The 13,529-nt window shown below is 41.6% G+C and overlaps 1 protein-coding gene across 2 annotated transcripts in view; it reads left to right on the top strand.

The window, feature by feature from the left end:
• LOC145408047 (choline/ethanolamine kinase) overlaps positions 1–13,529 on the top strand; it is a 43,571-nt gene that overhangs the window by 23,247 nt on the left and 6,795 nt on the right. For both annotated transcript variants that reach the window (XM_080278847.1, XM_080278846.1), the window contains 5 exons: positions 6,589–6,688; positions 8,403–8,531; positions 11,276–11,409; positions 11,550–11,937; positions 12,914–13,014. In XM_080278847.1, coding sequence (XP_080134973.1) covers positions 6,589–6,688; positions 8,403–8,531; positions 11,276–11,409; positions 11,550–11,937; positions 12,914–13,014 — 852 coding nt within the window. The remainder of the gene's footprint in view (positions 1–6,588; positions 6,689–8,402; positions 8,532–11,275; positions 11,410–11,549; positions 11,938–12,913; positions 13,015–13,529) is intronic.

The raw sequence follows: 13,529 nt of genomic DNA, 5'->3' as shown, positions 1-13,529 counted from the left end.
GGATTAACTGTGGATAATTTTTTAGTGTCATTCTTTTGTGAACATATGGGTATATTCGTTTCCTTATATTTTTGTCTAAGTGTTGTTTGCATTGTGATCTGATGCACCGATCAGGAAAGGGGAGTGTGTCGTGGAGTGAGAAATGTGTATTGGTGGTGTCAAAGGTCTGGAGTGGAGTGGAGTGGAATGGAATGGAAGGAAGTGGAGTGGTGTGGAGTGAAGTGGAGTGGAGTGGAGTGGAATGGAATGGAAGGAAGTGGAGTGGTGTGGAGTGAAGTGGAGTGGAGTGGAGTGGAATGGAATGGAATGAAATGGAGTGGAGTGGTGTGGTGTGGAATGGAATGGTGTGGTGTGGCGTGAGCAGGATCCTCTCCCCTACCCCCCCGACAAACACATGGGTTATGTTGTACAAGCTAGATTTCCTCCGCTCCTCCACACACACACACACACACACACACACACACACACACACACACACACACACACACACACACTACCGGTACTAAATAAATAAAACTTGTAGAGCTTGAATTCAAGTGCATGGACATGAAAACACCTGTGGACGACACTTGTGTTGGGTAATCTAACGTGTGTGTGTGTGTGTGTGTGTGTGTGTGTGTGTGTGTGTGTGTGTGTGTGTGATTTATGTCCTTATAATATCGAAATATTTCAGCCACTGCACCTCAGCATTCCCTTCTGTGTTATTTGTATAGTTTTAATGTCGACATAGTTTATAAATGTCCTGTGCAGAATAAATCGCAAAGGAAAAGTAATTACGAAGTCTCCCAGGCCACTTAGAACACGGCCGTCTGTTTCTTTGACGAATATGAAGCTTGAAAAGTCAGAGTTAGATATGCAAATCAGGAAGCTCGGTATTCTACGCAGAAAGATGAATGTCATTATATAATTACTGGTTTATATTTTTTTGTGGAGGGGTCGAGGAGCAGTGTGTGGCCTTCCTTGAGGGAACGACATGGTGGAGCCTCCCTTCCCCGTGCGCGCGCGTGTATCGCTGACTCATTGCTTGGCCTGTACCCCTCCTCCCGCTCTCCCTCATGTAATCCTGTGTGGAATGTTTCTACTTTAGAAGTCTTGGCTGGGGAAGTATCCAAGGGCCTAGGGCTATTTGCATCCTCTTAAATTTTTCCTAAGATTTTTATGACTTGAAGTACGTTTCATCAGTTGTAACGTGTCATAATTCCTGGCCTATTTTTTTTATTCTTACTCCTTTCTGAATCACTGACCACTTTCCTTTCCCCCCCCCCCAGTGAACTTGTTTTGGGTACAAGTGATCATCTACATAGAGTGGGTTAAAAACTGCCTCCATTTTCTTTACCCGTACCTTGCATCACTCTACTGATTTCAGTTTAGGAGAGGCCACTATCACTGTGTATGTTAAAATATCTTTATAAAACTTTCTAAAGTTGCTTAACCATGGCATAACACGGTGTCACACCCCTGTTATTATGTTTTAAAATGTGATTTGCTTGCTCTTAACATTAAGAATAAACGAGATCACTTGTACACTACTCTTAGGACACACTGGTTATAGTGTCTGACCCTTTGGCATTGGTTTGACCTCTGTCTTAGGTGATCGTTGGGTCTGCCACAAGGGCGGGAGGCAGTAACCAGGGCAGGAGTCAAAAACCACGGCGGGAGTCAAAAATCACTTCACGAATAATATACGAGGAGTTACCTTTACCACCACACCAACTTAGGTACAATGGAAGTCACAAGACGTCGCATGACAGTGCTGGTGGGTCAGACTTCTCCTTCGCCTTTCTCCCATAGCTTCCTAAGTTCGGTGGGCTTCAAAAAAAGAGCCCGACTTGTTAATTTAGAGTCACGTGAAGGTAGTAGCAACACATCACGTGAGTGGACGGTACGCGGCCCCAACTGCCACATTTAGGTCATAAATCCGTGATAGGAATCGGTGCTGGTATGGACGACGGGCAGGACTGGACGATCGATAAAAAAAAATGCACGTGTAAAAGCAAGTTTCGTCAGTGAGACTGGATGCATCTTGGGTACACATATCCACCTTTTGCCTGACACACACACACACACACACACACACACACACACACACACACACACACACACACACACACTTCATAACATTCGAGATTATCCTTTGAAATACACAATTATATGCAGATTGTAATTATCATACGTGTGCTGTGCTGACTCATGTCTGGCACTGAACTAACCATCTATCTATCTATCTGTCTGTCTGTCTATCTGTCTACCTATCTATCTGTCTATCTACCTATATTAATAAAATTTGCTAAAATATGTTATATACGCCTCCTGAATGACACAGAGAAGTACCGGGTAAGCCACTAGATTCACTGAGCGCTGTCACAATGATTTCAAATTAAATATTCGCCCTTCTTGTGTATTATTTCTTGGCAGCCATCAGACGATATCATATACCAGCAGTTGATGAAAAATATGACTTTATGAAAGATTTAATGACGCTCACTGGGTCTCCATGGCAACAACGCTTGACAAGACTCTGCAGTGTCTGTATGCAAAACCACGAGACAATCGTACTATCAGTCTTTATTAATTTCCCACATTACGATTGACCTACCAGACGCTGAAAAGATGGAGATAATCATTCACTCATCTTTCAAGCCCCCGAAATCTTAGCTTCACTTCACAGTCCAAGTTAATAAATATATATAACTATACTTACATACAAATAGGTACATGAATAAAAAAAAAAGTTAGAAACAACACTAACAACAAGAACCTAACTGTGTATTCAGTGCCAGACGCCTAATACCAAGTTCATCCAAGGTGGCAAAAAAAAAAAAAAAAAAAAAAAAAAAAAATCCCATCTCGTATCAGCACTCATCTCACCCCCACCACCAGTCACGCACGCTTCCACTTATCATAGTCGCTTTTTGGCCTTCTTATTCTTGGCCTTCCTTCAATTTTTGCTTTCGTACAGTTTACATTTATTGGTTTCTCATTCAGCGTTACCAAAAATCATCTCAACCCCCCTCCCGATACCCCATCACTACCACCACCCGTCCAAGCTGTCTTCAGTCACGTAATCCACTTTATAGTTGTCGTTTTTTTGGTCTTCATCTTCTTAAACACTCACCAACTTTCCCTTCATACCATTTTTATTTTTCAATTTCTCGTTTTTTCAAGCTTACCATGTGCCCCAAACTACCAAAATATGTTCCTCTTATCCTCGCCCACGTATAGTAACACATCATTATACTCTTCCACTTTAACTTGGCCTAAAATTACCATTCCTTCAACTTGAATGATGACTATGTAAGAAGGAATTTAAAAATGCTGGTAATGAAGAAGTGCTAGTATTGGTTATTTTGTCACTGAACTACGGAAAATACTGTAGGCTGCAAAAGAACAAAAAAAATCTCTCTCAAGTTAAAGTGGACGAATAACAACTACCCGCAACCCATCTGTTCCAATAGGGTCTTCTAACTTCACCTTCTTCAGGGCTATCATCGCTTCCTGAAGAGTAATAATAAAAGTAATGATATAACCAGGTTAATAATAAAAGTAACATTAATGCGCTAAACAAATAGTAAATAAAAGCAATAAATATACGATAAACATCACTGTAATATTAAGACAACGTTTTCAGGTAACAAACTACCGTCTCATTATAAGGTGGCTATATCCCGTTTTTTCTCACCTGACAAAGATTTTAAACTACTTTCAGCTCAGTTAATGGCCCGGTATAGTCAGACTGGAGGGTTGCTTTGACTATTTACCAAGGACTGTCAGTACTTCCTAATAACTAAGGCTTACTGAAAAATCACGCAACCACGTCTTAGATTTTGAAAGTGGCTCGTTTCCCTCAGATAAAAATAATCTGATCATAATTATGTAAGCTACTCTGTTGTCTTGCATCTTGTTATCCTTCTGTACGTTACTTATGCAAACAACTATGTCCACAATAAAAAAAAAAAACTGTAGTCGGTTTGTGTTTATCTAATCAAACTGGGCCACTCCCACAATGTCAGTACAGAGTCGTGGTTGCATGAAATTCGACGAGCCTTAGATAGGAGGTACGGAAAAGTTTTCGTGGATAAAAGTCAAATCACCCCTCCAATCTGGCTATCCCTGATCGTCAGCGAGGTAAATACTGATACTGTTATCACACTTATCGTGGGAACAAGTCTAGTGTTCTATTGCACCTTCCGCCAAACGATTTTATTTAAAGTCTATGGAGCCTGTGAGTCCGTGTAAACAGCTAAGCGAGTGTACACATTTAGGGATGTATACATAGCCCGTGTACATAGTTAAGGAAGTACACACAGCTAGGGATATATGCACAGCCAGGGGGAGTGCACACATTCGTCCGGGTGTGAACATACATGCAAACGTAGTCATGAGAACGTACACATGAGATAGGAAGTACGGTGCAGGTGGTAATGTTTGTGAACGGTGCCTGGTATTACGATATGGTGATGTAAGTGTTATGTACGGATGGTGAATCAGTGGTAGAGTAGAAGACGGCTAACTGAAAGAATGCGAGATCGAATCCAGGCTGAAAAAGAACTTACGGTAGTGGCCTGATTAGTATGAAAAAATGTGTCACAGGATTAAAGAGGCTGTTGTTGTTGTTGCTGTAGCCCCAAGTTCATCTGTAACATGAACCCGGTAGACTGCAGGTTAATGGTGGGTTCTCCGCCAGTCAACTGTCCTCCTTAAGGGAGTTGGGGTACCAAAGTAGTTGAGGGACATTTATATAACCGGGCAGTTAAGTCGACCAGTTATAATGTACTATTTTTGTTTTAAGTTGGCCTAAAATTCCAATCTCTCCTTCTTGAATTCATGCTGTGTTGAATCACTAGATAGATTATGATGCTAGTCAAAAATTAATGCTATGGAATGCGTGTAGAGCGGTAGCACTGTCTCTTTCTGCCACAGAGATACGTGAAATAAGCGGTAAAAGGACGAAATCTGAGCCAAAGTAGTGTAAAAACCTATAGTGCCACAACATGAAGGCGCCCCTCTCCAGCACCAATAAAGTGGTTGAATTATTAGATAAATAAAATAAATAAACTTCCTCGCAGTGCAGCCAATCGGACGGAATCATCAACACGTAAGTAAAGTGGCGCCTGTTAGTGAGAGTAGACGTTGACCTTGCTGCCTGGTAGGAGCGGTATCTGAACCCACTTTCTACTATGCTGACGTCATTAGTTGCGCATCTACGAACTCTTTAACCATTTGACTAAGACTTATCTATTTTTCATTTTTATTTTGGGTGCGGCATATCATGTTACTACCAACAGATCATTTTACTACCTATTGAAAGTGGTAGGTGGTGGCGGCCATCATCATCCACTCACTCATTGTAGTGCTGCCTACTTCTTCCTTCAACTGTGTCGTTCTTTTTCTGCGTCTGCACTCCGCTCTTCCTATTTCTCCTGTCCTTTCTGCTACTTCTTATTACTCTTCTTTCCAGCTCAGGTGGCTATACCAAGAAACCATTCACAACGCGTGGTGGTAACAATATAACCAAATAACGAGGTGTTATGGAACCTGCTACGGTACCCACGTTAACTGGGTGGAGACGCAAATGCAGCGACCATCTGGGAACCAAACCTCCACACACTTCCAGGCACCTCGCTGTGGCGAGGCGCTGTCCTCCGCAAGGGACCATTAATTATTTCAGTGCATGAGTCGGCTGTGCAGGGTCGGCTGCTTGCTTATGGTTGATGGGTCTGCTTACCCAACCAAACCTAGGTTACGCAGCATGAACAACCGATAAATAAATTGACTAAGGGCAGATTATTTTTACTATGTTCAAGAGACTGTGATGGAGTCATGTCTGTACCCTCAGGCTTCTACGCTGACGTCAGCAGTTGCGCACTTACAAAAATTTTTTAGGTTTTTTTACTGCGACTTAACTACTTTGCGTTTCTTTTTTTAACGACAGACCTTTTACTGTGCCCAAAGTATTTTGCTCATGAGTTTTCTGTGTACCCTCTGGTCTCTAGACGTCAACAGTTGAACACCTATGATCTCTTTCTCTCTCTCTCTCTCTCTCTGGATGTGGTTGTTGAGGCAGAATGACAGGCTATGCATTAAGAGCTGATAAACAGGCCCCTGGCGTTTTGGTTAGTGTGATTTACTGTGTTGTGATATCGGGTTGCAGTAAGATGAATGTTTGATAACACAGAAGAGAGTGGTAAAAGCCAATATGATGTTATGGATCGCAGAAAGTTTACACCCTCCCAAAAGGATGCTTGTCTGTAATGTTTGTCTGCCTGTCTATCTATCCATCTGTCTGTCTGTCTGTCTACCCAGCCATCCAATCATTCATCCATCCATCCATCCATGTATGTATGTTATGTTTGTATGCATGTACGCACAGTATTTATGTATCTATATATCTATGTCTGTCAGTGTCTAGCTATCTATCTATCTGTCTCTATATACTGTATAGCCAGTTGCCTTCATCCCGAAGGGGTAGCCACAAAAACAATCACAGGTGGAAAAAGTCTGAAAACTCCGCCTGACTAGCTCTGATTCCATTTAAACATGCACTGCACACTCATTCCTGAACTAATTATCTTGCTCTCTGCCTTTCAGTGGTGGCCTTTCCAACATGCTGTATTACTGTGCCCTTCCCGTCTCCCACCCGCCCAAAGCTTCCGAGCCTTCAGAAGTTCTGCTCAGGATCTACGGTCAGGTGGGTTTACTTGGCTCCCCTTACCTATGCCTTCACCTCTCCTGCCCTATCCTGACTCCTGTTTAGTGTACAGTGTAGGTGTACATCATTCATTTTACCTCTCCGGTTCTGCCCTGGCTCATGTTTAGTGTCTAGTTTAAATCCATCCTGGCAGGGCGCCGTCTAGGGCTTGGAAGTTGCCGCTCCCTATCCCGTTTTATTATTATTATTATTATTATTATTACAGGATGTAAACTTGCATAAGGATGATTTCTTCTTCAGCCCAGCACATCCCCAACAAAAACTACCCCAACACTTGCACACAATGGATGTGAAAATGGGTGGACGTAGCTAGTTATATTGGTCCAGGCCCGTACACATGTGCCTTGATCTCAGTATGAATTGGTATACATGATTATTATATGCAAGAAAACAGGAATCAAAGAAGCCAGCAAGATTACACCAAGGGGAAAAAAGAAGAGAGCCAAATTACGTAATCTAAAGCCATTAAGCTGGTGTATGGTGTACTGTTGTATGGGACACTATCCATTACTGACAGATACATATAAGGAGAGCTGTTTTCAGAATCTTCGGTCATATATATTTCAAAATGCATGACGCTTACGGCATTTGGATATTTTTTGATGAAAGTGTAAGCCTTTGTATTATATTCTTGTCGCCATCAGACGCTGTGCATTGAATTCTGGAGTAATTATCTACCACTGAAGGGGTTAAATAAGCCAAAACTTAACTTCACAGTTTCGAAAGTTTCTCTTCTAAGCTAAGTAGGAATCGTCTCTAACCCCTCTAGTAGAAAAATCTCCTAGTCTAAGCAAAAATCGTTTGAACGTGGCAAAGTAAATAAATAAACCTGAAAGAGATAACTCAACATGCAGCAGAATTTACTGAACTCCCTGAATTCTCACTGGCTGTGAAGGGTTGATTGGTATACATAAACAGATACCCATACTGACACACACTGTAATTCTGGCAGTGATTTATATCTCCGACACACCTGCACGAGGCAGCTTCTAGATTTGCCAGAATAGAGGGCGGTAGATAGTCACTACGTAAAGAGAACTTCGGAGACAGCAAGAAATAATGTCAAAACCTCTAAAATATCGCTAATTAGCGACGATAAATATAGAATTACATCAATCGCAATAATGTAATGTTAAAATTTCCAAACTATCTCTAAATGATGGAGAAATGTAGAAATATAGAGCGCGCACGCGCGCACGCACACACACACACACACACACACACACACACACACACACACACACACACACACACACACACACAGTAAGATATAAAAATTTCCTCCGTTCTGACAGAATTCAATGCCGTGAAGTGACTTGTACATGACCATGAGTTACAGTGGTCAAGGTCCTCAAGGACTGAAATTATAGTGAGTAACCATCACGAAGTAGTATGATAGTGACAGACGGAACACTTGATTTACAGCTGGCGAAACATAACTAAAATCTTAATCTTGACTTTTTTAAACTATGAATTCACCAAATCCTGGGGAGAGAGCTTGTTTCTTGTACCTTTAAGAGTGTCATAAATTCCAAGTGCTGTTCCTGTCGTTGCATACTACTCCAAACAGCATCATAACCACCAATGCAGTTCTTGTTACTGTACACTAATCCAAACAGCGTCAGAATCCACTACTGCTGTTCCTGTTGCTGTACTCTAGCTCTAACAGCACCTTCACCCTCTTCTCCTCCAGGTGCATGGAGAGAACGCCATGGAGTCAATACTGGCTGAGAGTGTGATATTCGCCCTCCTGTCTGAGCGTCGCCTGGGTCCCCGCCTCCACGGTATTTTCCCAGGGGGCCGCCTAGAGCAGTACATACCTGTGAGTCACCTTGTGTGTGTGTGTGTGTGTGTGTGTGTGTGTGTGTGTGTGTGTGTGTGTGTGTGATCTCCAGTCTTTCAAACGTAGTGTGTGCAGGCATTTCGAAATGAACGGATCTTGAATTTGGCTACCCTTTGTATTGTTTTTGTTTTTTTCCTGGAAGATACTGTTTGTAGGCTCCTAGCCTTTGGTTCCTTCTTCCTCGCATAAAAAAAAAAAAATACTGTATAGGTTTCAATCCCCTGTCGCCTCCCCTTTCTCTAAACTCTTTCACACTGCTGGGTTCACAGTTATTTGAATGAGATTTAGAGGATAAAGGTGCATATTATCACCCACCGATGAACGATGCTGTGCACTTCAGTTATTACGTCACACTGATGCGCCTAAGAATCCCGTGATAAAAGAGAGCCAGGATAGGTGGACGGACCTTAGTATATGCCTGTTCCTGCATCTATAGTTTTCCTGTGATTCGAGTTCCTGACGATTTGTATTTAAAAAGGACGAGAAAAGAATCATAGTGTTCATCGTTAGCCTATCACATATATAACGTCGGAGTCTGTTAGGGTGGCATATTTATCGTGTTTAGTAAGTCACAGTAATCGCCCACTGGAACTGCAATTTTTCGAGACTGAATCGAGAAGGACAAAACAGAAAGAGTTCTTGGACTGGGGAAGGAGGGGTGAGGGATGGCGTGGGAGGGATGGAGGGCTGAAAGGACGAAAAGATTGGGGGAGATGCGGTGAGGGATGGCGTGGTAGTGGCGTGGGAGGGATGGGGGGGGGGGATGGAATGGTTGAGAGAGGTCATATGGGGCACTGGAAGGAAGGAAGAGGTGGGGGATATGGGGTGGTTGGGGTAGAAAAGGTTGAGATTTAGGGTGATGGGGACAGTGAGGGTGGAGTGATGGGGTGCCGGGGAAAGGAAGAGGTGGGGTGATGGGGTGGGTGGAGTTGGAAGGGTTGGGAGAGGGGTGGTGGGGGAGGTCCACTGTGGTAGAGGAGGAACAAATATGTGGAGGGGGGGTAGGATGGTTGGAGGCACAGTGTAGAGTTTGAATCTGTACACTGTGGTTGGAGGTAGGAAGGGTGGAGGGATGACAAAGTGGGGATTGGAGGGGTGGGGTGATAAGGGTAGAGTGGTAGGGACACTGGGTGGTGACGAGAAGGAAGTTAACGAGCAATCAGAAAATATGCATACTGTGTTAGGGCGAAGCTAATAGCATGCTAGAGCAATCAAGTGCAATGGCATACCAGCAGACGAAGTGATACAGTCAACCTCTTCCTGGTCAGAGGTATTGTAAACTGAATAAAATCGTCTGCCGATCTATCAAAATAACTGGGTGCATTCCTCACCTCTTGTGACTCATATAGATAAATGAGTTTTGAGATATAGACGGAAACCGTATTTTTTAATCCCTTCAGTACGATGACAAAGCTCCCACCAAAAGATTTTATATAATTAATGAAAATATATTGATTAACGAAGGATATATCTTGTCCCTCCCGTTCGAAAAATATCTCCAAAGCTAAATAAAATCGCCACGGTATAGCAAGAATAAAAAAAAAAAAGTTACCGGATTTAAAAGGTTAGCAGTTCTATTCAATAGTACAGTACCCATATGAAGACTGGCTAAAATCATTTGCGGTATAGCAGTGCCATATTATTTTGTTATACTAAAAATGTTAATACTGTATACCCGTTTCCTGTGTGTGTGTGTGTGTGTGTGTGTGTGTGTAAAATATTATTCACTCCACTGTGTCAACACTATCCACACTATCCTTCCTACAAACTGATATTTTACTAATTTTAGGGCAGTCCCCTCGACGTGGTGAAACTACTGAAGGCTGAATCTAACCCTTCCACTTCGAAAAACCTCCTCTGAGCTAAATAAAATTAAGTGAATACAAGGATACCCTAGAAACACGCCACCGAACTGTAAGAGTTGTTTCCATATGTATTAGAGCTTGCTGATACTGCACCAATGTGTCTCTTGCTATGTGCTGCTGACTCAATGAACACACTTTGACTCAGCTGGCTTCTGTCTGTCTGTCTGTCTGTCTGTCTCTCCCTCCCTCCCCCCGCACTTACTTATTTTCCAAATGAACCTCGGAAAAATTTAGTTTCTGTACCTTAATACTCTTGTACTCAGTATGTATTAATCTCTTCTCTTCCTCTCTCCACCCTGTCTCCTTTACCCTCCCATGCCCTGCTGTCACATTTACCCTCCCCTTCCACCCAAATATTTACCCTCCCCTCTCACCCTAATATTTAACCCCCCTCCCACCCCAATATTTACCTTATCCTCTCATCCTCATACATGTTTTGGCTTCTCGTCCTCACACTTACCCTTGCTTCTAACCCTCACACTTACTCTTGTCAGTCTTTTCTATTTGTCTCTCTTCAGCATTCCCCCTCACCACCTTTTTCACTCTCAACCAGTCCCTATTGTTTATTTACCCACCTTTCTCACCCTTAGGAAGGCCTCTGTTAATTTGCTTCTCGCCAGCCCTTATCACCATTCCCCTCGTATAGTTCATTGTAATCAGCTTTTCACCTTTCTCCCTCTCATGCAGTCCTGTGTAATCAACTTCTCACCTAGCTTTCTCATGCAGCTCTGTAATCAGTTTCTCACCTTTTGCCCTCTCATGCAACCCCATATTTCATTTCCTAGCCAGTCCCTTATGAATCTCTGTATCATGAAGCCCCTTATAAACAGAATCTCACCCAGCTCGTTTCTCTCACAGGCACGGCCACTTTCTACGAGCGAGCTGGCGGATCCTGAGCTCTCCTTTCTTATTGCCTCCAAGATGGCTAACATACATTCTCTAAATGTTCCTATCAGCAAGGAGCCATCATGGATGTGGAACACCATGGAGAAGTATGTATGCTATATTTTTAATGGGCTGCTGAAGAATGTCTGCCTTACTGTAATGTACATGGTAATTGCTGTTTTTTTTTTTTTCTTGTCTTTAAGAATGTATTGTATGCTGAATCTAACATTTAAAAAACATATTTCAGGTGGTTAAAAGCATCACAAGAATTTTTGTCGAAGAAATCTACAGTGTGTGATGGTGTAAGCAGTGGTGATGTTGATAGCAAATGTGTGGAAAAACTGTGCCAAGTTAATTACACTGAGGAGCTGGATTACCTGCGACAGGTGGTGGCCAAGATTCAGTCTCCAGTCGTATTTGCTCACAATGACATGCAGGAGGGTAACCTCCTTTTGAAAAGAGACACTAAAGGTCCACATGATCGAATATGCCTCATTGATTTTGAATACTGTTCCTACAACTACAGAGGCTTTGACCTTGCCAACCATTTCTGTGAGTGGATGTATGAGTACAAGCTGCCAGTTCATCCCTACTTCACAGTTGACAAAAACAATTTTCCTGCAAAGGAAAAGCAGGTATGTTGCAAATTGTAGAGGAAGGGGACATAGATGTATATTGCTTTAGTTTATACAGGTTCAGCGCTATACAATACTTCAATGTATTTTACGTAATTATGCGATTTCAGTATACAGTAATTTATTCTGGATGCATCTACTATGTTTTATGTTCCATACTTATATTTTAGTTTATGTTTTTCTCATTTTGCTTTTTGTAATGCTTTGTCTTTTCTTACCTATAATTGCTGTAGGAGTTTGGGATGTAATGTTCACAGACTGGTATGGTACACAGACACCTGCTGGTTAGATTCTGTCACCATATCCTGTACATGTTTGATGATCATTGTATCAGTTTAGAAAGGCAAGTTGGTCCTGACAATAAAGATGAGAGTGACCAGCCTCACTCATCCCTTAGTGACATTATGTGAGCGATAAACCCCCATTATGTGAGCAATAAACCCCAACCATCCCTTTGATATAAACCTGCACTGGCTCAATTCGATTGGAGAGCCTTAATTACTTACTAAACAACCAGGTGCCATATAATTTTTTTTTTTTGGTTACAACCCAGCATAGTAAATGGTAAAAAGAAAAAAAAAGTATGAGATACTCAGAATATAAGTACTGTACAGTAGTTTTACTCTTATTGTTGGAAACAAAATAAATGATTATGACTTTACCTGTCATGTGGAAATGTTCATGTTTGATATGAAGCTAAATTAGTCACCCAGAATTCTTACCAAACAACCTAGTTCACATGTACAGTATGTTATGTTGATGAGAGAATTCTGTCCCTGGGAAGTGACAAACTTTCAATTCATCATGCTAATACAGAAGTCTTGATGTTATTTTTTCACTGACTTATTTATATTTTTGATTTTCATGTAATTAGCTGACAGCTAATAGATTAAATTATAAACACATCGGTATAAACCCACATGAAGAAACGAGGCTGGTTTGATCATTGATACAATATACAGCTATCTATTTACAGGTAAATTTCATCCGAGCGTATTTGGCTGTTGCTGAGAAGTGCCGCAAAGAAAAAGCTCCCACAGTTGGTACCTCCACTGCTGTACAGATGACACACTCACTGTAAGCATGGCTTCTTTTCTTTCAAAAGATGTACATGGATATAGCTGTATAATATAGTGTAATCTAATTTTGCAGTGTCAAAAATTTATCTTAACAGGGCATGTTGGGGACTTAGCAGTTGCTGATTTTTTTTTTTTTTTTTTTTTTTTTAATAACAAGATAAGTACTGGGTAAGACTGCTGTCGGCATTATGTAACAGGTATCAGGAATACTAATTGCAACATGTTAGTGGAATAAGTTTATGAATACTGTATACCAAAAGAAAACTTAATAGAAAACAGAATTTGAAGACACCTAGCTGAGACACAGAGTGAAATGTACTTCATATTTACTGAGAAAGCAACATTCATTGTCAAGAAGAATTTATCCAGTAAAACTGGAAGGGACGACAAAATGCTGAGAAGTCAGGTAAACAATGAATCACAGAAGAAAAGTAAAAGATGGTCCAAAGCAAATATTCAAACCTCCTAACCATGACCCACCAGGCAACAAAGAGTTGTTTATTAGCCATGAAT

Source organism: Coenobita brevimanus, chromosome 75 (genome assembly GCF_032717465.1).
Source record: "Coenobita brevimanus isolate Jiangsu-jjx chromosome 75, ASM3271746v2, whole genome shotgun sequence".
NCBI classification, from domain to species: domain Eukaryota; kingdom Metazoa; phylum Arthropoda; class Malacostraca; order Decapoda; family Coenobitidae; genus Coenobita; species Coenobita brevimanus.
The sequence above is the reverse complement of the archived record's forward strand: the minus strand, read 5'-3'. Positions and strand labels throughout refer to the sequence as shown.